The sequence below is a fragment of the Panthera tigris genome, chromosome D3 (assembly GCF_018350195.1).
Source record: "Panthera tigris isolate Pti1 chromosome D3, P.tigris_Pti1_mat1.1, whole genome shotgun sequence".
In the NCBI taxonomy this organism is placed as follows: Eukaryota; Metazoa; Chordata; class Mammalia; order Carnivora; family Felidae; genus Panthera; species Panthera tigris.
In genome coordinates this window covers 62,396,644-62,422,683 of record NC_056671.1, presented here as the reverse complement: position 1 = coordinate 62,422,683, position 26,040 = coordinate 62,396,644, and the positions used below count along the sequence as shown (strand labels likewise).

At 36.3% G+C, this 26,040-nt stretch overlaps 1 protein-coding gene across 2 annotated transcripts in view; it reads right to left on the bottom strand.

Moving 5' to 3' along the window:
• PIK3C3 (phosphatidylinositol 3-kinase catalytic subunit type 3) overlaps positions 1 to 26,040 on the bottom strand; it is a 140,677-nt gene that overhangs the window by 58,769 nt on the left and 55,868 nt on the right. For both annotated transcript variants that reach the window (XM_007081803.3, XM_042962956.1), the window contains 6 exons: positions 21,709 to 21,894; positions 16,934 to 17,088; positions 15,249 to 15,339; positions 9,251 to 9,318; positions 3,013 to 3,118; positions 1,394 to 1,510 (listed from right to left, as the gene is read on the bottom strand). In XM_007081803.3, coding sequence (XP_007081865.2) covers positions 1,394 to 1,510; positions 3,013 to 3,118; positions 9,251 to 9,318; positions 15,249 to 15,339; positions 16,934 to 17,088; positions 21,709 to 21,894 — 723 coding nt within the window. The remainder of the gene's footprint in view (positions 1 to 1,393; positions 1,511 to 3,012; positions 3,119 to 9,250; positions 9,319 to 15,248; positions 15,340 to 16,933; positions 17,089 to 21,708; positions 21,895 to 26,040) is intronic.

Below are 26,040 nucleotides of genomic sequence, written 5' to 3'. Positions count from 1 at the left end.
AGGATAGCTAAAATTGAAGTGTAGCCAGAGACTCGTGTGTGTGCCAAAAAGAAGAGCACACCACACAAAAACAAGCTGGTTGAAATCTATGCCCCACACTGACAGCCACAGGAACAGACATTCCTGCAGGGGGTATGTGGGATCACATTGCTCCCTCACACAGGCACCTCTGGGGAGAGCGGCTCCAGAAGGAACAGCAGTAGGGATTTAGTTATTTAACTTTGGTTTCTTATTTTTCTCAGCAACAACAAAAAAAAGGTCATCTCAATAAAAATGTGTTTCTCTTCCGCCTATTTTCTCCTTCTTAACCTTGTGAATATTATTCCTTACACACTTATCTGTTAGCATTTCTCTTTACAGCTGATCCCCTGCCTTTGAACTCCTGACTCAATTTTTCACCTTTTCCTCTCTCCACCTTCCCCTCACAAGTCTGAAGAACAACAGTAAAGTGTGTTGTGTTCTTTTACAAAGATCACTAAGAAAGATCTGCCTGTGATGGGATTATGTAAAGAGAAGATTCAGAGTGAATCCTTCACATCATTTGGGCTAGTGATGAGGAAAAACAACATATGAAGAACAAATACTCATCTATTGTCATCAAGTAGAAGCCTTACTTGATGGAAAGATCCCTGTTCTAGCCATGAGAACAGATGCAAAGCCAGTGAGGTCACGAACAACTAATTCTGCAACCTTGGGCAAGTCACTCTGGACTTTCATTTTCTCAGAGTGCTTCCAGTATCAATGATCTGTACAGGTCCTTTCCACATCAAACAGATTATATTCAAAGATGCTAAGATGCTAAAATGAGACCCAATAAAGCACTGTAGATTAAAAATATGGACACAGAGGGGCACTTGGGTGGCTCAGTCAGTTAAGCGTCCAACTTCAGCTCAGGTCATGATCTCATGGTTCGGGAGTTTGAGCCCCCACATCAGGCCTTCTGCTGTCAGCACAGAGCCCGCTTTTGATCCTCTGTCCCCCTCTCTTTCTGCCCCTCCCCCACTTGCACCCTCTCTCTCAAAATAAATAAATAAAATATATATATGGACTTAGAATGCCTAGGAACAAACCCCAACTATAATATTTACTAGCTGAGCATGGTAGACAAATTACTTAACCCCTCTACCCCTATTTGTTCTTATAATTGAGATAATAGCATCATCTAACTTACAGAGTTGTTGTGAGGATTAAATCTATCTATCTATACCTATACAGATATAAATTCATAAAACAGGATCCTGTATATAATCAATACTTATAAATCCTCCTATTATTATAATTGCATAAGAATTTCATAAAATAGATCAACCCAAAAAGATAGTGCCAGGACTCAGTATTTTATGATACCAAGACATCATTAGTCAAAAATAAAAAGCAAAGCCCATAGGTTTACCTTTTTCTTACGATTTCCGCTTTCACGCTGCACTGCCTTCATTAGATGCACCAAACGATCTACAAACGTTTGCTGAGCAGCCAGTAAAGAACGCATAACTCTGACAGACTTATCACCCTGAAGGGATTCAAAGGAAAGGAAAATTAGTTCTGTGTAGCATAATGATCAGGGTTTCTTTAATAGCATGGGTGAACTTTATTTATTCTTCTAATAGCTACAAACTTCAATACAAAGTGAAATTGAAAAAGATTAATTATCTTGATTCAGAGATAATGAGAAAACTGCTAGCTTATTTAAACACTGCCAACTCTTCCAAAGTTGAAAATTATCTGAGTCTTCAGCGAATACTAATCTATCAAAAACAGCACTTTTTTTCAAATACAACCATGTGATAAGACAGAATTCATTCACCCAAAATGCATTTGCTCATTGACTCAGTAAGTATCTGAAAGCCTATGATGTCTTTAGAAATGCACTGGGCATATGGCAGAAACAATATCACCTTCAAGGAACGAAAACTCTACTGGGGAAAAAAAAAAAAGGAAAGCACTCAAATAGCAACATAATGCATGCTTGCTTCATAAAATGTAAGTTATAAAAATTAAATGCCATAAAGTCTTATGTAGTGAATACCCAGTTCATAAAATATTATAAAATACATTTTCTCATTTAATCTTCTCAATAAACTGATAAGGGTGGCTTATCAGTATAAGAGCAAATGTTATCATCCTCATTTTGAAAGTGAGGAAATTTAAGCTCAGAGAAAATGAAATTTCTTCACAAGATGACAAAAGCTGTGACAGACTGACGTTAGAAGAGACAACCAAGCACTTATCTGCCAATAAGCTAAATGCAGAGAAGTTCTGAGAACTATAGAAATGTTTAGGCTCAAAGAGCTCAATAAGATGTGCTTTAAAATTTTAAGAACATGAAACATGAAACTGCAGATAAAAGATGCTGTGAAGTAATACATTTCTGTAGCAAATCACAGATCAATGATGTGGCAGTTCTCACTGCCCATGCACCCTCTGCTGGCTGCACTGTGCCACAGTGCTTTAAGAATCACAACACCTAAAAGGAGAAAATGGCTCTACATAGATTTTAACAACCGTTAAGGAAGCAAAAATATGTTATGTAGTAAGTACCTGCAATATGACCATTGTCAGATTTCTAAAAATGTACCTATCTTGATAAACAAAATAGAAAAGACAAAGGGAAATAAAAAAGCAAAGTTCTGGAATTTGTTACATGTATAGTTTTATTTCATTAAATCAGAAGTCAACGAACTTTCTGTAAAAGATCAAGGAAGAAACACTTTAGGTCTTGTTGGCCATACAGTTTCCATTTCAACTATACAACTGTTATTGCAGTGCAAAAGTGGCCATAAACAATATGAGAACAAATGAACATGATCATGTTCCAATAAAATTTTACATATGAACACCAAAATTTGAATCTTACATAATTTTCAAATGTCACAAGATATTATTCTTTTTGGTTTTTTCTACCATTTAAAAACATCAAAACCACCCTTAGCTCATGGGACATACCAAAACAGGCAACAGACCAGATCTGGCCCATGTACGGTGTTTTTGGCAACCCCTACATTAAATGGTTACCTTCAACAATGCTTGGCTGAATCGTCTCATTACATTTAAGTACATCTCATGGGTCTTTGGATCTCTCTGCTGAGTGTCCTGATCTTCACATTCCACTATCACATACCTTAAAAATTCATAAGAGGTGAAATGACACTCAGATTCATTTTGTAAATACATACTCTTTTCCACAAAACTTGATTAATTCACATTTGCAAAAAATAAGCGGAAGAAATGAAACATATTCTTCCATCACTCTTTAAAAGTGGAAAATTAGGGGCACCTGGGTTGCTCAGACAGTTAAGCATCTGACTCTTGATTTTGGCTCTCACAGTTTGGGAGTTCAAGTCCCGAATTGGGCTCCATGCTGATAGCGTGGAGCCTGTTTAGGATTCTCTCTCTCTTCTTCTCTCTCTGCCCCTCCCTCACACACATGCAGTCAGTTAGTCTCTCTCTCTCTCTCTCTCTCTCTCTCTCTCTCTCTCTCTCAAAATAAATAAACTTTAAAAATTTTAAAAACAATGAAAGTGGAAAAGTAGGGCACATATACAACCATTTATAAAAAAGTAAATTAATAACAATAATGCCTTAATTTGTATAATATCCTAGATGTTCTTTTGATGCCAACATTTTCTCCTAATACTTTATAAGGTACATACAGTATTACCATCCTCAGAAATCATCTAAGCTCCCATGTCTACCAAGTAACTCAAACAATATTTTCATAATCTGTGTAATACTTTTGGTATTACATATGGCTCTCTTATTTTGAAAACTACTCTGAAGCTAACTTCTCATTAACATACTTTTGCAAAATAATTTTAAATTGTTTTTTTTCCCATCCAATCTCCCCATTTCTCAAAAATCCATATATAATCATATATAAATTTGTGTATCACAAAATTATGGTTTTGGAGGGTTAAAGAAATTTTTAATGTATTTTTACACCCGAACTGCTTATCTAATTGCCAAGTCATATAACCACTGATCTGAATTAGATCTCAGACACCAATGTTTTCTAACTCCTCTCATGGGAACAAGCCATACTAACAAACACATTTTATATCACAACTCAGGACACACAGCCATGTGGGTACACACAGATGCCCAAAAAACGGGAAAAAAGTTTCAAAAATACTCTATAAACAATATGTTAATATTTGCTACTCTGTTCTATTTCATTTTTCTTTAAATAACAAATGCTAGACTGTGAGGCTTTAAATTGATTTCAGTGGATCAATTTTTTAATATTTATTTATTTTTGAGAAAGAGAGACAGAGCACGAGCAGGGGAAGGGCAGAGAGAAAAGAAGACACAGAACCTGAAGCAGGCTCCAAGCTCTGAGTTGTCAGTACAGAGCCCAATGCGGGCTTGAACCCATGAACCGTGAGATCATGACCTGAGCCAAAGTCGGACGCTTAACCAACTGAGCCAACCAGGTACCCTGAAAGAGAATCTTAAGCAGGCTCCATCCTCCGTGTGGAGCGGACAGGGTACTTGATCTCACAACCATGAGATCATGACCTGAGCCAAAATCAAGAGTTGGGTACTCAACTGACTGAGCCACCCAGAAGTCCCCTAAATTTTTCTTCTTTAAACTACCTTCATAATGTTCCACCTGTATTAACAAAAACATCAATGGTTCCCTCTTGACTACCGTTTTAAATTTTAATATTTATTTATTTTTGACAAAAAGAGAGAGACAGAGCATGAGCAGGGAAAGGGCAGAGAGAGAATCTGAAGCAGGCTTCAGATTCTCTGAGCTGTCAGCACAGAGCCCGACGTGCGGTTCGAACTCACGAACCATGAGATCCTAACCTGAGCCCAAGTCAGACACTTAACCGACTGAGCCACCCAGGTGCCCCTTGACTATTTTAAAACAGTTTCTGTGGCCCCAAGCATCTGGTTCAAACGTCCACTATCCTCAATGTATGCACACACACTGCAGTCAGGTCAGTCCCCTAACCACTCTTAGTACGCACCTACTTGGTGCTCTTGCTCATGTTGTAGGAATTTCCAGAAAGACCTTCCAATCTCCACCTTTCCATATTCTACTCACCCTTCAAGTACAGGAGACACTTGATCTCTTCTAGGAAGTCTTCACAGACCCTGACGAGTTCACTCTTCTCTGATTTCCTAGAATAGGCCTTGCCTCTCAGACAACTTGTGCTGATGTTACCTAGCTCATCACTGTTTCATGTGTTTAACTCTTAGTTCCCTTCATAGATTACAAAGAAACTGATGCCATATGCCATATCTTAAAATTTTTCAGCAGCCCCGGATACACCCCTAATAGTCCTACACACAGAAAAATTTTAAGGACTGATAAAAGTAAAAGCCTCTCCGCCTCCTCTATTAGCCAACCAGTGCAATGGTTTACCATGATAATAGCAGCTGTTCTGAAGTCGTAGAGTTTCACAACCTAGAATTTTCTGTAAAGTGGAATGAAGAACTGAACCATGACCTTACAGCCACCATATCATGTTCCCAACAGAAGTTCTAAGCCAAAAATTCAAGAAGGCGTTCTTTAATCTTGAATCAAGGAAGCCTTCTAGAGCCACAGGATACATATGACTAAATAGTATTTATACTAATAAAATTAATTAAAATCAAACAAAATTAAAAATGTAGTGTTTCAATCACACATTCTACATTTCAGGTGTTCAGTAGCCTTATGTGCAGCATTATAGATAATTTCCATGACTGCAGAAAGTTTCATTGGACAGCTCTGTTGTAGATGAATAAGCTAGAACAGTTAACATAAACTCCTATTTCCTATTCACAGTATTCCAAAATGTTTGGTCATTTCAGGACACTACCTAGGAGTGTTAAATAGACAGTGATTCTAAACTATAAAACTGCCAACACAGTCCTATTCAAAGCCTATCCAAAACTTTCCATCCTTTAAAGTCCTTGACTATCTCCATCACCTTAGTATATTAATTGTCTTTTTCTGTGTGTTTACACAGAAATTCACTTCCAAATGAACAATACAGATAACCAGAACATATAGCCATTGCTTTGTTCAGGTCTCCCTGACCACCAAGTAAACACACAATGGTCACAGCTATTTCCTTTGACTGAGGGTCTACATTGGTGCTCATGATAAAGGTCAAAACTCTTCCAAGCCAAAGTTCTTCTACAAAAAGAAAAGTCCATATAAAATACAGACGACAGTGTCATTTATATCATGACAATTACATATGAAGGACAAATTTAGATCAAGACTAAAAGACGTAGATTTGAATCATTTCTGAATCTTCTGGTCACAGCAGTAAGTAGATTCTACAAAGCACTCTAAGGTATTCCCTTGAAACCTATCATCTTCAAGTAGAAATGCAGACAAAACTGTCCAGGTACCCATTGTAAGATGACATCAGTGGGCTACCTGCTTCCTGGCAATTTCATTTTGTGAGGTAAATAACCTTTATTACCTTGAAAGGTCTTAACAGTCATAGAAAAACATGTCAAAGCATCCAAAGTTTACTTTCAATTTCGACATACTGGAATAGCTATAAAAATAAAAAAGTGGAACGATTTATAGATCCTGATGCCTAACACTTTACAGATTGGAGACTATAACTCCCCTCTGTGGCTTAAAAGGTTGACACTATTCATTTTAAAAGGATTGTCTGTACAACTATAGGCCCCTAAGGATTCAGCTATAGCAGGAATCCCATTTAAATCACTGGAAAGGCAACAAATGAAAAAGGAAATTCAAAATGTTCGGAAGAAAATAGCACAATCAATTAAAATTTTTATGTTATATAATAAGAGTACGCTTAGAGTGAGAGGCCTTGAAAATGTTACATTTGATTAATATTTTTATACTATTTTGTCCGTGTTCAAAGGAAGAGAATGATCATTTTAAACCAAGTACTGAAATTATTTTCCATGTTTTCACCCGACAATCACAAAAGCAGTGTCTACCAACGTCAGAAGCCCCCATCAATAGCTTTTTCCTCCCCGTATTTCTGAATATGTAATATGCAGACTGTAACTACAGGAAAAACAATTACTCCTCTGAGAAGGAACAGACACAGCATATGCTATTGCTTCAATGAATCAGAGATATAGCAGGAAAACACAAATCAAATCTAAGTTTGATGGAATGCTTATAAGACTGGGAGTTGGAGTTGCACTTTGTTTATCGTCTATGGAGAAAAAAAAGCACTCTTTCTGAATGGAAGCTACTGCCTTGTTGGAAATTGTTCCTCTAACAGGGTTCCTATTGTTTAGCTGTTTTCAAAATGGTTTGAAAATTTTCCTACTTGAAATAAGAGATCAAAGATTCTATCACAACTAACTTGAGATTCTACAATGAAATCTGGTCTCCAATTAAATCTGAATACAGAATTTTAAAACACCATTTAATCAGTATATGCACACATAGCTCTTACAATAGTGACTACTCTAGACTATAAATTCTGAGCCAGAGAAAACTCTTTATAGATAGTGCGAGAAAACAAAAATACCTATAAAGGTATTTTTAAGTAAATGACTTAAAAAAATTAAAACTTAATTTAAAAATACCTAAGAAGCTTGTAAGTACTTACTCAAAAACTCAGCAACATGCTGACTGTTACATTTTTTTTTATTTCCTTTTAAATATTTACTTAGATGTTCATGAGGAAATTTTCCATAACACCAGTGAATAGACACACATTTAAGAAATTAGATTGGAATATGGAGAACATTAGGAAGCAAGAGATTACATTACAAAGAAATAGGTATTTGTTAATATGTGAATTTCCAAGTAAACTTTTCAAAATAAAAATGGTGATTAATAACTAGAGAAAACATTCTGTGGGTGTTTTTTAAGGACATACTGAAAATTATTGTGAAAGAAATGTAGTTTTATGAATATTATATTAAACTGCTAAAACAAAAGTAGGAACTATTTTTCTTTCCATTACTAAGATCAATAGGGGAAAAAAATTACAGGTTCCAAAGCATTGGGGGGGGGTGGGGTGACAAATTTAGTTACAATTGTTGATAGCAGTTTTTCTTCATCATAAAGGGAACCATAAAGGTTAAAACTAAACAATTATTTACTGTTTATGTCCATAATGGACAACTATGTTTGTATAAGAGTCCTCTGATTTAGTTGCCTATTTCTTGGCTACAAGGGCAGTGTCCAAAATAACATTATGTTTGGAGAATGGGGGAATGAAGTTAAGGCTTGATTTGATCTACAGCACAGTTTTCCAAACTCAGTCTAAAACAAGACAGTATTTTGTTTCATTTCTTCATGGAAAGCAAAATGCCTCACTATACTTCAAAAATAATGAGTTTTCAAAATGGGTATCTATTCATTTCTACTGTTTAAACAAACACAGTCAAGGAGTATTTTAGATCAGAGATAATTTCCATAGTTAAATACTATCCAGTATGTCAGTAAGTTTAAACATTTCTGAATGTACAGAAGGCTTCAGGTAAGGCTGGCCCAGCTGGCTTGGACCTTCATTTGCTCTATAAAACTGGATAAGTCTCTCTTGTCTAGTGTTTAAACATTGTGCCTTCTTTCATTTAACCAATATATTACTCATTGGGGCTTAAGCTACTTGTCCTTTACACTTTAATATCCTGTGACAGATAAAGGGAGCCAAGCTTCATATTACTTGTGTCTCAGGAAGTCAGTCAAACTTTCTATGGCCTTAGTTTCTCTTCCTTCAACTCAAAAGGGAACCTTTCTCATGTAAAATACAGATACTTCTACTTGCCCTATTTAACTTCATGGGAACAAGTGAGAAAAGGTCACTGAAAGTATTCTATAAATGGCAAAGTGCTAAGTAAATGATCTAATTCTAACTGAGGTTCTACCCAGTTGAGTTACATCATGCCCTCTCTGCCTCAGTTTCTTCATTTATGAGAGAGGTAACTTCAAATTCCAACTTCCTGTGTTTGCATGATTCCAATGTTTTGTTAAACAATGTAAGAACACACACTCCTGAAGGACTGTGATGTATCATACTTTACTTAAATAGCATAAAAGGCAAACAGACATCAAACTGCAAAACCATTACCCAGTTTTATCTTAGATCGTGGCAAATCAGTAAAGGGAAGACAAACAGTGGTGCCAACAAGCATTTCCACGAGCACAGTTGTAAAGAAGCACAGCCAGAGAGATGTAAGTACTACACTTAGGCTTTTGATGACTTCTTATACCTTATTTTAAACTGCCTTTATGTTTATAGTATGGGGAAAAAAATAGTCCTCACCAGTAATAAGAAAATAAACAGAAAATTATTTCACATACCAGTATAAATAATTAGCCAGTGTTGAGTTTTTGCAGGCTCTTGATATCAAGAAGGTACAGAGATCTTGCTGAAAGAATTAAAAGAAATGTATATTTATTACCATCTGCTAATAACAAGAAGGAAAGAAGAGAGTCTATGTTTGTCTATCGTTTTGATCTACATATCTCGTCACAGATCAGATTTTCACACATCCATCTATCCCACCATCCCTTCATCCAATATTTATTCTCAATCAGGCAGAATATGAGAGGCTAACGACATCACAGTTCACAGAGTTACTTGTCCCTACTAGAGTTTAACACTTCGTGGAGGACAGACATCAAAGAAAGTCAGAGGAATAATTCAGATCACAGGAGGTCAGAAAAGGCAGCGATGGGGATGTGATATTAGGCAAGACCAAAATGACACTATGTACAGGGGCCCTAAACTTGACTGTTAAAGAAATTTTAAAGAGGCCTGGTAGAGCTAAATATGGTGAACATGAAAGTAAAGGAGGCTGAAAAGGCAGGCAAAGCCCAATTGTGCAAGACCTTTAAGGTCATACTATTGAGTATGGATTTTGTCTGCAAAGCAATGGATACCGAACAAAAGGTCTTAGGCAGAAGAATGAGATGATCTGATTTCTATTTTATGAAAATGACTCCAGCTGCTCTGAGAAGTATAGGCCTGAGATCAGTTAGGATGCTTATTACAGTAGTCTGCAAGAGTGAACCTTGAGAATGAAGATGGAGAGGAAAAAACAGATTTTTAAAACATTTGGGAAGTATAATTAATAAGACTTGCTGACGGAAAGGAAGAAGGAAGGAAAGAAAAGAATGGACAGTAACTTCCAAATGTATAGGTTTAACAAATGGGCTGATCTGCTATGTCACAGATGGAAATTCCAACTGAGGAACAGGTTGGAGCGTGGGGAAAGAGTTGTATTTTGAAATATTAACTTTGAAATGCCTGTCGGATATATAAAGGAGATCAAGTAGGTTTCTGGATATATGAATCTAAAACTCAGATGAGAGAAATGTGCAAGACATATAAATTTGAGTTTATCAGTACTGCCTGGGGCAAGAGTATAAATTGAGACCTTGAGGAACATTAAAATGTCAGGCAGCAGAGAAAGTGCTGACAAAGGGAACTGAGAAGGCGCAACCAGAGAAGTGAGGAGGAAAACATGGGCTGTACAGTATCATCTAAACCATGAGAAGTGTCCTTCAAGAAGGGAGCCATTTACTTTGCTGAATACTGCAAAGAGGAACTGAGAGGTATATATAACCACAAAAATTAAAGTCATTTCCCACTTTAGCAAAGTAAGTTTTGATATAAAGATGGGAAGCCAAGGCCAGAATGATGTGGATTAAAGAATGGAAAGAAAGGAAGAAGAGTCAGTTTGTACAAACAACTCCTTTTAGAAGCTTGATCATAAAGGTGCTGTTTCAAAGGATATGGTGTCAAGAGTTTTGTTTTGTTTTGTTTTGTTTCATTTTTGAATTTTTCAGATAACAGATACTGACATATTTGAGTATTTCTACCAGGAAAAGAAGAGAACGTATCTTTGAAGGGAGTTATTTTTCTTCTGCGTAAGAAAACAGAAGGAAAGGATGGAAAAGGATTCTGTAAATCCTGGTGATGGGAAATTGAGACCATTCTTACCTAGTGACTTCTATTTGTTTCCATTAAGTGTGAGGCAGGGCATGAAGAACAGAGTAGAAAAAGTAGGAAGGAGTCACTGCAGAGCAGGGAGAGCAACCCAACCCACTGAGAGAAATGCAAGATGGCAGACAGCATTGAGTGCCCACCTGATGTCTATGATCATGAATTTAGAGTAATGCCAACATGCTAGGCTATGTGCTTTTCTTCAGCAATATTCAGGTATAAAGCAATTTGGTAAGTAGCCTTATCAAGAGCTGAGATTTCACTAGGGGAACTGAAGGTACTAATAAAAAAAATGATTAAAATGCTGAGCCAAGGGATAAAAGCTATATTCAGAGGAAAGCAAATATTGAAGGGGGCTGATGAACAAAAAAAAGGGGTAGAGATCAACAGACTAGAAGTGTCTATGTGGTAGGGGTATTTCAGAAAGTAAGCTCTAGTAATAAAAGGTTGTTATCACAAAGCAGATATGCCAGATGCTGTCAGAAGTGGCAAGAATTTTATCTAATTTTAGAGCTAAAACCTCAGCACTAGATTTTAAATGGGCAACATTTAAATGTCCAGTAAGGAAATGCCTCAATCAGAAAGCCATAATACTGAATCCATGTATGTAACAGGTAGAATCTAAGCCTAAAGTTTATCTCTGGCTTTCTGAGAAGGACATTATGGTCTTATATAGTTTTATAAATATACTTGAATAGAGAACACATATTTCACTTGACAGTGTGCTATTTTCATTAAAAAATGATTTACAGAGCATAAACAGGGAAGAATTAAATATAAAAATATTTGTGAAACAAATGTACTTTTTGCTAGTACATATATATGTACTATCAATTTTTAAACTCAATTTAGGTGAGCAATTTTTAAAATTTTAAAACAACTAGAAAAAAATGTGTTTTAGGGAAAAAATGATCTCCTATTAAAGGTCAAAGATATGAAAAGAAACAGTAAATAAGAACACAGATAAATACCTCTAAATACTTATTACTACTGTTTACAACAATAATATTATCTAATTAGGGAATTAAATAAGATAGGACTACTGAGTCACTGGGTAAAAGTGACATACAAGTAAAGAGGTATACTGTTTTGGAGGAGGATAATACTTCTTATGCCAAATTTAAAAGATGGATGTTAAAATATCTAGCACAGTTAGAGAATTGATAAAGACAATATAACCTCCAAGTTAGGGGTAGAGACAAAGGATAGGAAGGGGATCCAGCCAAATAGACGCAAGGAAAAAATATTTAAGGAGAGAAAAGTACCAACACATAAGATGATGAAATAAATCCAAAAAGAGCTCTAAACACAATAAAAATGGGGTAAAACCTCCAGTTAAAAGACAATAGTGTTAAACAGGATTGAAAAACGAACTCTAGCTATATGCTTTCCAGAGAAAAACTCAAATGAAAGGACTGAAAAGTGTACCAGTGAACACTGATCAAGACAAAGTTCCATTACTATCAAACAAAACAGACTTTAAGGCAAAAAATATGATTAAATATAAAGGAGGTCACTAATAAACAGTGATAAAAGAACCAATTTACTCAAATGCACCTAATAAAACAGTTTCAAAATATTTAAAGCAAACATCAACAGGGGGCAAAAAGGAGAAATTGACAATTCTACCATGATACAGGGGTATTTTTACCCTAATTCTTAAGATATCAAACACAGAAAAACTTCAAGCTTGTTCTAGTGATAAATGTACAATAGTGTACCCAACCAATTGGGGAATATATGTTCTTTTCAAGAATCCAGGGAATTTATGGAAAATGACCATATTTGAGCAATTAGATTAACTGAGTTTCTATTTTGTTTCTAACATTTGGCCAGACATGCATAGTGGTTTCCTAAAACTCTAAGAACAGGGAAAGGAATGATGGGAAAAGGCAAGACACTCCTCAAGTGCCAAAGAGAAGACAAGAATGTTAGTATCTGCAGTGACAAGAGAGGGAATTTCAGCTTGGTCAGATAATAATACCTAGACATCTCTAAACACTTAATCATTTAGAAGTACCTTAAAGGGGATGACTGCATGTACAGCATTATTACTCTGCTGGGAGCAATACAGGAAAGGGGAGGGAAAAAGTACTCAAAATAAGTCCCAGTGCTTTCTGGGAAAGCCTGAATTACATAAACCCTTTAAGAAACTATTCAGCTGAGAAAAGGCAGAATGGCTTAATCACTAAGTAATAACAGGTCAGACAGACATGTACAATGGTGTACCCAAAAATTGGGGAATATACCTTCTTTCACAAGAGAAGGAATCAGAAATATGTAAAAACTATTTTTATTTTTAGCCTAAAGTTCGAGTGACAGTGTGTACAACTGTATTCTGAATATAACATTCAGAATCCAATCACCTCACACACTCTTCAATGTAAACTATCCTAGTTTAAGCCACCAACAAGTCTTATGTGGATTATTTTAATAGCTTCTCAGTAAAGGTCATTTGGTAACATGGCCTACAAGGCCCTGCATGGCTAATCTCCCGCTCTTTCTTGGACTCATTCTTCTCCCATGCTCCCTTCTGCTCACTCTCTGGAGCTAGGCATCCTCTGCTCTTCCTCACACACTTAAGCTCTGGCCTCTATACTGGCTGTTCCCTCTGCCTCACATGCTCCTTTCCCCAGACCATCCACATGGTTGTTCCCTCACCTCTATCACCTATTACAAAAGATGTTACTTTTTCAGGGAGGCCTTCCCTGACCACTTTTCAAAATCACAACTGTCTAACCCCACCCCAACACCCCCTAATCATCCTTCTCTGATTTATTTTTTCCTTAAAAAGTAGATATTATTATCTTTTCTACTATATACAAGTATCACCATCATCAGCCTAAACACCAGAATATAAGCTCCATGAAGACAAAGATTTTGACTCTTTTGTTCTCTCTTGCACCATCCCCCACACCTTGAATAGTTTCTGGTACCTAATAAGAGCTTTAAAAATATGTGTGAGGGGTGCCTAGGTGTCTGTCGATTAAGCATCTGACTTTTGGTTTCAGCTCAGGTAATGATCTCAGGGCTCATGAGTTCGAAACCCGATCAGGATCCACATTGACAGTGCAGACCCTGCTTGGGATTCTTTCTCTCCCTGTCTCTCTCTCTCAAAATAAATAAACTTAAAGGACACTTGGGTGGCTCAGTTGGTTAAGCATCCAACTTCTTTCGGCTCAGGTCATGATCTCATGGTTCATGAGTTTGAGCCCCACGTCAGGCTCTGTGCTGACAGCTCAAAGCCTGCAGCCTGCTTCAGATTCTGTGTGTGTCTCTCTCTCTGTCCCTCCCCTGCTCACACTCTCTCTCTCTCTCAAAAGTAAATTAAATTAAAAAAAATTTTAATATAAAAAAATTAAATTTTAATTTACATTTAAAATCTAAAAAATTTTTAATATAAAAAACAAAAATTTTAAAAATAATAAACTTTTTTTAAAAAAGTGTGTGAAAGGATGAATTATTGAATCAATCTATCAGTACCTTAGCTTTGAAAAGGCAAAACAATTAAACTGGAGCTAAATGGTTCTTTACTTAAAGGGCTCCCCTAAGGATTCTATGATCCTATAATGTAAAATTCTTTTTTAAATATTTCCTATTATATCAAAAGGTAGGCAGATATCAAACTCTGGTTAACAGTAATAAAAATAGGAATAATGCACTCATCAACATTAACTCCTAAAATCTGACTAAAAGCAATATGCATATACGTTAAAAAAAAATTAGCTGAACTTTCTAGTATCAAAGCATGTACATACTTGTTTTCAACATCAGAGATGTGAAAAGTTCTTCTCAAATTAGAAGTCTTGGGGAGAAATTCAACAACATACTACATCAGCTTCTGCAAATGTACTTCCAAAAGTACCTTTCAGAGTAGTGCTAGCCTATTTGGCCTATTTTACCTCAAAAATCAGTCTACTTATTTAGAAGAACTTCACTTAATTTTTCTCTATGAGCTAAAAACAGCTACTTAGTATAAAAGTCCCAGTATCAAAGTCATACATTTCTACAATGTAATCACAAATACCGACAATTACAGTAATATTCATAAATGTTAACAATAAATATTCTGAGTTTCCTTAATAAAATATTTACGCCCAGTTTATTTTCACATTTCTCATTAATCCATTTATATGCCCAAAGCACCAATAAAATGCCTTGAATTGAAGACTATCTGGCACTTTTTGCTGAGAAGAAAGTCATAAATATACATCATAAAACAAGTTATTTAATAAGGTTGTAATATTTTGTTTATTAATCAAAATCAATGTTTTAAAGACCAACATAAAATGTTCATTTGAAATATTGTAAGATTTCTCCTGTAGGAAACTTGAGAAGCTTTGTACTCACCTCTAGATTTTCACCATCTGAACTGTCTTTTGTTTTGGATGCAGGAGGAGGGGAAGACACTTGAGGAAGAGGGCTGGTTATAATTTGGGAGCTGAAAAAGTAATAGGAGATATAACTGATAGGTAAAATACTCTGCCTATAAGATATACATTTTTTAGCATAGTTCACCTCAGCTCTGTCTGGTTAAAGCATCACTTCCTAAAGCATGTTGTGTGCAACACTAGAGTCACATTATAGCCTGGAAAAAGCCTACAGTCAACAAATATGGGCCACAGTCCTCTCGGAAGATTTCTGTGCAAGCTGGCATATTAAAGGTTTTTGATAAGTACTGTAGTTTTTTTAAAAGCCCATTTTAATTTAAACCACCATTTCCCAAACATTTCTGCCCACAAGAGCAGCCTATCTCTTTTTTTATCTTTTTACAAAATATAGACGTTAGTGAGCAGCAGACCATAATTGGGAAATACTCAATTACAGCTTACATTACATTGTAAAATCTTAACAGACTTCTAAGAAAATATTCTAGGTGGCAGAAGTAAGGAAGAAGGTAAATAAGCATGACTGGAGACCGAAGACCTCCAATGTACAGTGGAAGACAAAGTCAAGGGTCTGTTCTTTTAAAAACAAAAAATAGAAAGCAGACGATAGAAGAAAAAAAATGATCTTTCCCGTTTTTCTGTTCTTCTTCAAATGAAACAGAGAAGATAAAAACAGCAGTATCATAATCATAGTGAAAAATTCAAAAACACAAACTTAAGCCCATGGGATAATTGTAATCATTGGACTAATTCAGGAAATCTGAATTCTAGACCTCATCTGTCATTAACAAATCTCATGACCTTCACAAAATAATTTTCATCACTGGGCCTCAGGTTTCTCACCCAAAGGTTCCTATTTGTCTCAAATTCTTTAAGATTTTATGGAAACCAAAATGGCAAAGTAGAAAGAACGTGGGCTTTAGAGTCAACTCTACCATTTGCAGGATATAAGACTCTGGACAATTAACTTCTTGTTCAGTCCTTCATTTCTAAATTAGAGATATGAATATGTACTTCAGAGGATTATTAAAATGGCTTAATGTATGCGGGCCCCCTCACAGTGTCTGCTACAGAGGTGGGAGTTCTTAATTGTCATTGTTGTTAACAGCTTTTAATTCAAGTACTATGGCATTTTTTTTATTATGACTACTAAAAAGGTGCAAAGCATTAAGGTGTAAAACATAAACTTTACAATAAAATATCTGAGTCCACTACCATGCCCCACCATTTGTTTTATTTTTGCATGAGCAGTTTCTAACTCTTACCAAGCACTATCTTAAGTGCTTTATGTGTATTAACTCATTTAATCTTCCAACAACCTGCAAAAATCAGTTACTATTATTACATTCCCATTTTTAAGATGAGAAACTGGGGCCAAGCAGAGATTATGCACCTTACACAAGTTTACACAGCTAGTAAGTGGCAGAGTCAAGATTTTCACTCAAGGATTCTGACTCCACAGCTTGCAAAACACTGCTCTGTAATACAGTAATGTGTGTTCTGTGAGTGCATATGTCACATTTATTGGTACAACTTTAAACTTAGTACCAACTAGGGCTTGGTACATCTAAGGAAAAAGGAAAGGAGAAGTTTGAAAAGAGGGGAGACTATTAGATTTGAACATAAGTCCTCCCTGCATATCCATACCTATCTATTTCTGCAGAATTGATTCCAGAATTTGACACACTCTCTGACACTGAACCCTGACTATCCTTCTTGGTAGGTTCTAATCCATTCTTTATGTCATCAAAATTTTCATATTTGAGAGCCTGGACCAGCTGTAATAGGTACATCAACAAATCCTGGAAAACAAACAAACAAAAATAGGCTAATATTAGAAAAACAAATGCAACTGATTATAGACATCATTTATTCTTACATATCAAGCTAACAGTTTAGTTTCATCTACCACTTATCAGCTGTGCTACTTTTGGCAAGTTACTGGGTTATTTAACCTCTTGCTGCCTCACGGGGTCCTCATCTGTAAAATGGACAAAATCATCTATACCTTAGAGATAAGTTGTGAGGATTAAATCAGTTAATAGAAGAAAGTCACAAAACAGTGCCTGGCACAGAGTAAATGGCCAATAAATGCATTTAAAGTGGTATCCAAAAAGCAAGGCAGAAAACAAAAACAAGGATTAAGATGGTTCGTGTAAAACTAAAAAATTTAGAAAGGATCCTTTTTTCAGCAATAGATCCGATAACAGCATTTTATGTCTAAGATTTCATAAGAAACTCCAAATTTTCAAGTTCTCAAAGAATTCCTGTTTCATAAACTTTTCTGGTTAGGATTTTTTTTTTTTTTTTTAATCCTAAGTCCTTTCTTCTTTTTTTTCCTTGAGAGCTCAGGTTTTAGAGAATTTGGGTTGCTACCTAAATGGAAAAATCCTATAAAACAGACATTTTAATTTTAACACTCTTGGTTACGGGAAAAGCTTACTTTCCTGCCAACTAGCAATAATGGCTTAAAAAAACAAATGCCCAAGGTTAAATTTCCAATACTGATATTGACAATCAACACGATAACTAGGACTCAAAAGTGTCAACAAAATCGTTTTTACTTTTCTGAGTTTTCCTTTAATGTAAAAAGACTCTTCCAGTTTAATGTTTAGCATGGATATGAAGCCTATCTTACTCTCCATAAATGTAGTTCTTATCTTAGCCTTTCTCAATGACTATTAAGAAAACTCCCAAAGTGTCACTTTTAAAACCAATTATAAACTGAAGAAATCCACACAACTCAAACACTTTTTTAAAGTTTCATTATCTTCGAGTTCTAGTTGCTACTCACCTAGTTAGCCCCTCAAAATTCATAATCAGATAATTGCTGAGACTTGATGAATACCACCTCAATCTCAGTCTCCTCTTTAGGCCTATAAACCAAGTGAAATCCCCTGTCAGAACTTCAGTCAGGATCCACACTTTCCTTCCTTACTTGTAACAGCTATAGAATTTGTAGTTATTTGCTTATTTACTCTTCATCTTCTCCAGTTTACTGCAAACTCCATGAGGACAAAGTCCACTCCCAACAACCTATTTTCCTTTACTTTATACTCTACTGTATTCTTTTTCGTACCTTTTTTCTTACATTGATATAGTCAATATTTTTATCATTATCTAAATAGCGACAGGGGAAGAATACACAGGATTTCACGACTATGATTTTGCCACAAAAAAATTAAATAAAAGTTTAACTGGCCTATTCATTCATATTCAAATATATCAATGTCAGTGGCCAGAGAAATCAAATGACTGTATCAGAGCACCTCTACAGTGTTTTGTTCTCTAAAAATCATTTTTTTTTAATGTCTATTTATTTATTTTGAGAGAGAGAGAGAGAGAGACAGAGAGACAGAGTTCGAGCAGGACAGGGGCAGAGCAAGAGGGAGAGAAAAAGAATCCCAAGCAGACTGTCAGCACAGAGCCCCATGCAGGGCTCGATCACACAAAGCATAAGATCACAGCCTATGCGAAAATCAAGAGCTTAACGGACTGGGCCACCCAGGTGCCCCAAAACCATTTTTTAACTGGAGTAATAAACATCTGATTTTCTACTATTATTTTGAGACTTATGACATCTAGTAGCAATAGGTACGCTTTTTCTAAGGGAAAAAAGGTGAATTTCATAACAAAAAATTGATTAATATATTTAATGACAAATATCCTTCTCAGGAGAATTAAGTAATTGTGTTTCACTGCTAAGCATGCTTCGAAAATGCTGCTGAGTATATCACCTGTTATGTTTTCCCAATTATAGAAGACTTTCCACATGAAATCAAAAGGGCTATATGGTTATTAAATTCCCCACAAAGGAGGAATTCAGAAGAAAACGTTCCTCTTTTTGTCACTCATCACTATCTGATTTGTTGGTTTGGTATTCTATATCCAAACTATACTTTCCTTCATTTGTACAAAGTCTATTTGCTCATTATATAGTCACATCTTGAAAAACATAAAATTCCTCTAAGCATGAAGGACATAGCATTGGAGTAAAACAAAAGAAAAGATCAGGTTTCCATCTGAGGCAATTCAGTAAAATTTCCCAAGAGCTATGGAATATTATCTAGATAGTGATCACCATTTCTCTCAATAACAAGTTAATTCTAATGCTTCAGGGTACACAGGCAAAATTCCGTATCAAAAATCACTAAGTGACTTCCCATTTCTTATTGAATTAAGAGTAATTCTTCATATAGGCATTTACAGTTAGAAGGACACATCTAACATCCCGATCTTATATCCTGAACAGCTAGCTATATACATCCCACATTCCAGTTAAAGTGAAATACTTGCTATTTTCTTATTACTTTTCACTCTCCTTGCCTTTGCTCATTTTGGTCTCTCCACTTAAAATGTAAACTCATGTCCAACTGTGAACATTTACTCTTCCTCTAATGAGTATCTCAAATGCCACTTCCTCCTCAAACTCTAATGGGGAACCTCTCCTTTTGAACCACACAACAATAAGAAATACAGTTTTTAAAAAATTCCTAAAGGGACACCTGGGTGGCTCAGTTGTTAAGCATCCGACTTCAGTTCAGGTCATCATCTCATGGTTTATGAGTTCGAGCCCCACACTGGGCTCTGTGCTGACAGCTCAGAGCCTGGAGCCTGCTTTGGATTCCATGTCTCCCTCTCTCTGCCCCTCCCTACTCACGTTCTCAGTCTCTCTCTCTCAAAAATAAACATTAAAGAAAAAAAAATTTATAAAAATAAAAATAAAAAATTCCTAAATAGAATATTAGCAAATTAAATTCAGAAAGGTATTCAAAGATTAAGATCTCTAAAACCTAAAAAAAACTACCATATTTTGCAATTTAAAGTGTACACAATGTTTCTATCATTATCCTCTACCTAATAACAAAAATTCTAAAATGGTCTGGAAATAGTTCAGTACCTGCATGAATACAGCTATCTCCAGAGACAATCAAATACTAAGCTAGAAGCTTGTGAGGGAATTGAAATAAGACAATCAAAAATTAGGACTGATAATTTTTCTATTTAAATTATGAACCCACACAAAGGTACTGTCTTGACTGTAGCCCAGAGGCCTTTAGCTAAATGCTATAACTCATATCAAACATTGAGAATTAATGATTTAAGTTAAATTTCCAATTAATTTCACAATAAATATTTCAACATTTCTACATTTCAAATAAATATGTAATAAATTTTACTTGTGGTACAGTAAAGACAGTGAGGAAGAAGATAATATGCTGAATCACGATGCTTAGGATTGCTTTTTGACAGGAGAGTAAAGAACACTGTTCCAATAAAATTATACAACAGCTGAGATTTGCCTCCAAATAATCCGGTGAGGGGTAGGAAAAGGAGAAGAGAAAATAAGTGGTGTTACAGATGAAACAAGACTAGCTGTGAGCTGGCAACTGAAGATGGGTAAATTATATGTGAGCATTCACTAGACTATTTACTTTAGTGCTCATATTTTACTATAATTAAAGACATACATCGACCTTAGTGCTATGTTTTGCCACTACAAATTCAAAATGACTTTTTTTAAAAAAAGATCTTCAGTATTAGTTATTCTATGGAAACAACATTGCTATATACATCGAGGCTTGAGAAAAGTTATCCTGTATCCCATAAGCCCTGCAGGCTAGCATAAATTATTAGGTTATGTTTGGAAAAGGCATTCATTCACCATATAAAAATTAGTACGTTAAAAAACTTGCTGGATTACTCTATCTTATTAGGAATAACTCCAATTCAAAAGCCAGCAATGCTTTGTGTCCACAGAGTGTTCCTCCTTCCCTGGTGGTTTTATATGTATATAAATAGCCAGCATAAAGTTTGCAGGCTTGGCTTTCCAGAGGATTCAAAACCACCTTCAGAAAATCTACATATACACGTAATTGTCAGCAGCTGAAAGTTTAAAGGAGAAGTTTGAAGGAGAATAAGATGACCATGCATCTCTATGCTTTAAAGGCCCCAAGGGCTTCTCAAGGCTGCAATTAAATGTGGCTTGTTGTATACTGACTGATAGAGGGGATCTGAATTATTCCCTAGCTGGTGCCGCATTAAACCATTTTTCATTAGAATTCCTTTTTCCAGACAGAGCAATACAAGCTCTGCTGCCAGGTAAATGTCCTGGGAGAGATTGTCCTATCATGTAACAGATCAGGAAGTAAATTTTCATTTCACAGAAGAGTCCTTGGAGGAATATTTTAATTTTACTTCTGAAAACACACCTAGTATATCCTCTTCCCTTCTAAAAATCTCTCTTTCTCTCTCTCTGGTCTACCTATCTCTCTCTCTCTCCCTCTCTCTACCACACACACACACACACACACACACACACACACACACACACACTGGACTGAGTGGGGAGGAGTAAATGAGTCTATAATCAGGCTCTAGTTTAAAATGTACCCAAAGAAGAGTAATGAGTAACAATGTACCTCATCATCTGCCTGTCGCAACCGGGCAACAGCATAACGCCTCACAGTTGGATTGGTGTAATGGGAGGATAAAAGCTCCAAGGAGTCCTCTACATCCATTGGCTTCCATTTTCCTAGAAGTTCCAATGCCTGTTTAGCCTCCTGAGGTAAATCCCAATTAACACATTTCAAGAATTTTGTTAAAGCCTAAAATCAGAAAAGATTTTAACATTAGAAACAACAGCCTATTACCTGGGAAAAGGAAGGTCAAGAGTGAGTAGGCAGAGTTTCCCACTTGGTCCTGATGACAAAGTCACAGAATTGATGACAGACTCCATGGGTAACCACTAAACATAGTTACACATATGTTCCTAGAAAAATACTGCAGGACAGAAAGAAAAAAAAAAAAAAGCATGTTCCCTGTAACTTTACATTTTTCAGCTTAGTTTTTTCTTTGTTTTTTTAAGGTTTTATTTATTTTTAACAGACAGAGAGACAGAGCGTGAGTAGGGGAGGGGCAGAGAGAGAGGGAGACACAGAATCCGAAGCAGGCTCCAGGCTCTGAGTTGTCAGCACACAGCCAGACACGGGGCTCGAACCCACAAGCCGTGATGACATCATGACCTGAGCCAAAGTCAGACACTTAACGGACTGAGCCACCCAGTCTGAACCCACATGAAGGTACTGGCTTCTACCTTGTACCTTGTACCTTGTACCAGGCGACCCTACATTTTTCAAGTTAAACCACTATACAGAGCACTACAAATTTTTAAGTTTTCTTTGACTTTTCTTCATTTTCCTTTTTTATTTTAAAATAGCACAGGCCTTGGGGTGCCTCCTTCAGTGAAGTATTCAAATTCGGCTCAGGTCATTATCTCACGGTTCCTGAGTTCAAGTTCTGGATTAGGACTCTGCTGACAGCGCGGAGCTTGGAGCCTGTTTCAGATTCTGTGTCTCCCTCTCTCTCTGCCCCTCCCCCTTCTCTCTCTCTCTCTCTCTCAAAAGTAAATAAACATTAAAAAAAATTTTTTTTAATAACAAAATAGTACAGGCCTCAAGACATGGAAATAAAGAGGCGTACATATTCTCATGAGATGTTTTACAAACAACCTTCATTTTACAACATCAACATGGGACATAAAATATTGCAGCCAATAAATAAAAAGAGTTCAAAGTCAAGCAAAGGTACAATCCCTGCCACGAACCTCACTCTCAAACCTCTCCAGGATCACTGGGTTTCCTAGATACTCACACATGAGGGCTCAAACTAAATTAAATATGTACATCTCTTACACAGAGAAGTAACTATTTTAAAAGACAAACAAAAACTCCACACAAACAAGCATAGAGAAAAACACAGAAGCAGCAACAAATATTCTATGATTCAGCTACCTGTTTGTAGTATCTTTCTGGAACCTCACTTCTTTAGACAAGCAGCATAACTATCTAAAGTTTTTACAAGATTTTCCAGGTAAATAAATGACCTTGGAGCATATCATTCATGGTTCCATACATAATAAGTGCTCTTTTAACAAGGTTGTATATTTGTTCTCCATAAAAAACTATCTCTATTGTCACATCTCCCTACTGGGAACAGTTTCCTGGCTGATCCCATTTTCTTCTTTCTCTTTGTCTATGAATTCCTCTCTTGAACAAAGATAACTTTAAAATTTTAAATTCCTGGGGCCCCTGGGTGGCTCAGTCGGTTAAGCGTCCGACTTTGGCTCAGGTCATGAATTTGCAGTCTGTGAGTTCGAGCCCCGTGTCGGGCTCTGTGCTGACAGCTCGGAGCCTGAAGCCTGCTTCGGTTCTGTGTGTCCCTCTCTCTCTCTCTCTGCCCCTCTCCTGCTCATGCTCTATTTCTCTCTGTCTCTCAAAAATAAACGTTAAAAAAATTTTTTTTTTTTAATTTAAAATTCCTGTTCTGCCCAACTAAAATCTTTTCATTAGTAAACTAATCCAGTTCTGAAAAAAAAAATGCCCTTTTGGACAACAAAACACAGTTATTGGTTAGTATGACATAAAATGAACCCTAATGCCCATGACCTAACTTATTCTTGATTTAAGTAAATTAAGCAAAAAGGCCCGATGGAGACTATCTAGTCCAGTGCTCAAACTGTATATAATCTCAGTGAAGTCAGTGGCTTGCCTGTCACCTCAAAATGGTAAGAAGCTACACCCAAAACTGGGATCCACTAACTCTGAGCCCATGCATCTTTCACCAGATGGTTCCTCCCTACCATTAAGGCACTGCCATCTCCTAATTAGCTAAATCCACGCCCCGTAGAGCCACTATTCCATCAACACTGATCTCCTAAATCCATTACCAATTCCTGTCCATTATTTCCCAAGCAATATTTCCTGCATTTTTCCCCTCAGCTTGATTCTCACTTTGAGCTCTTCCTTTAGTACTTACCTCAGTTTTAACCCTTTCATTCAAATGATGCTCTTCTTAACTGCCAAACACTTTTGTGGGCATTCTTATCTCTACAACTGGAGTCTGTTCTGAAAGGTAGCTATCCATTTCTTCAGTACCGACAGCATGCCATTTAGCACAGTGCTCCCTCTCCATGTAAGAACACAGACCACCCTTCTAACTTATTCCATGCATTTTATTTTTCACTTCTAGAATGCATTTCTATGTTGAATGTTGAAACAAAGCAATACTTCTTAAATAACTACAGCAAAACCTTCTCCATTTCACAGCACATCAGCAGTCTTAATAGAAATGTGCAGATATGTACTTACAAGCAAATCTTGCAGCATGCTGATGTACTCAGCTCAATAACTGAAACAATCTAACCCCCAGATTCTCAGATTTACAGATTTACTAGTAAGATTTATAGCATGCTGCTGCCAAGGAACTTAAGACACTGTACAAAAAATTATACAACTTTCTAATGCTGAATGTTACAAATGTAAGCAAAGAGGTAGTAGAATGAAGAAGGAAAACAAGGAGAAGGGAAATGAGAAAGATAGAAAATGTAAGAATTTGAAGCAATAATAATAATAATACTTAATTCCTGGCCCTTTAAAGATGCTGTACTGATGTATGTAAATTTAAGGATTCAAAAGCAATTTTATCTTTAGAGTTTCCACCGATAAATGGAGAGTACAGGCTTTCGAGCCAGAGTGTTTGAGGTCAAATCCTAATTCCCAGCTCCATGACTTTTTGGCTGAGTCACCTCTAGCACATTATTTAACTTTTAAGTAACTTGTCCTATAAAGTTGCAGTAATGATTAAATAAGTTACTAAATGCAAATGTTTAGAACAGTACTTTGGAAATAATATATATTTGATGTTAATTATTTTATCATCTGATATTATTGTTATTCTACTTCTGATGTTGGGTGCAATGTCAAATGACAACATTACCACTTTTATTGCCATGTTTTAAATAGCAGTATTTCCAATTTTTTTTTTTTTAATGTTTATTTTTGAAAGAGAGATAGAGAGCAAGCAAGGGAGGGAGGGCAGACAGAGAGAGGGAGACACAGAATTGGAAGCAGGCTCCAGGCTCTGAGCTGTCAGCGCAAAGCCTGATGCGGGGCTCAAACTCACAAACCATGAGATCATGACCTAAGCCAGACACTTAACCGACTGAGCCACCCAAGCGCCCCTAAATAGCAGTATTTCATTAACCTCCCTTCTGATCTTAGAACCTCTTCACCATTATCTCCTATTCTTAGAATCACATTCACAATCACTTCAGAGCTGAAAAAAACTATGTTCATCATATATATCTCTATTTTTAACTTCTACCAACTAAGTTATGGGAAATTTCTAATTTGTTGCTAAAGGGAAATCTATTCCTCTACTCAGGACACTTCTGACAACAAATGTGTCGTTTTCCACACCAAACAATTGCTTAATTCTCTGAGAACACCAACTAGATGTCCCAAAATCTAGTTCAATTCTGAAACTACCTGGAGTTACTGAAGATTCCACAGGTTAAAGGGTCAGTCTCCCAAAACTGCTTCCTGTTTTAGAGCCAATTACAAATTTTGGATCCCCAGGTTGCCCACACTTGTGTGTGACTTGGCTACAAATCAGAAGTTACCAATAACACCTTCCTCAGGCTCAGTAATTTGCTATAACAGCTCACAAAACTCAGAAATACTTTACTTATTACTACTGGTTTATTACAAAGGATACAAAATGAATAACCAGATGAAAAGGTACATTGGACAGGTCTGGAAGGGTCCCAAGCAGAGGTGGTTCTGTCCCTATAGAGGTTTGGATGTGCCACTCTCCTGTCACATGAATGCATTCACCAACCCAGAAGCTCTACAGACCTTGTCGTTATAGGTTTTCATGAAGGTTCCATTACATAGGTTTGATTTATTCTGGCC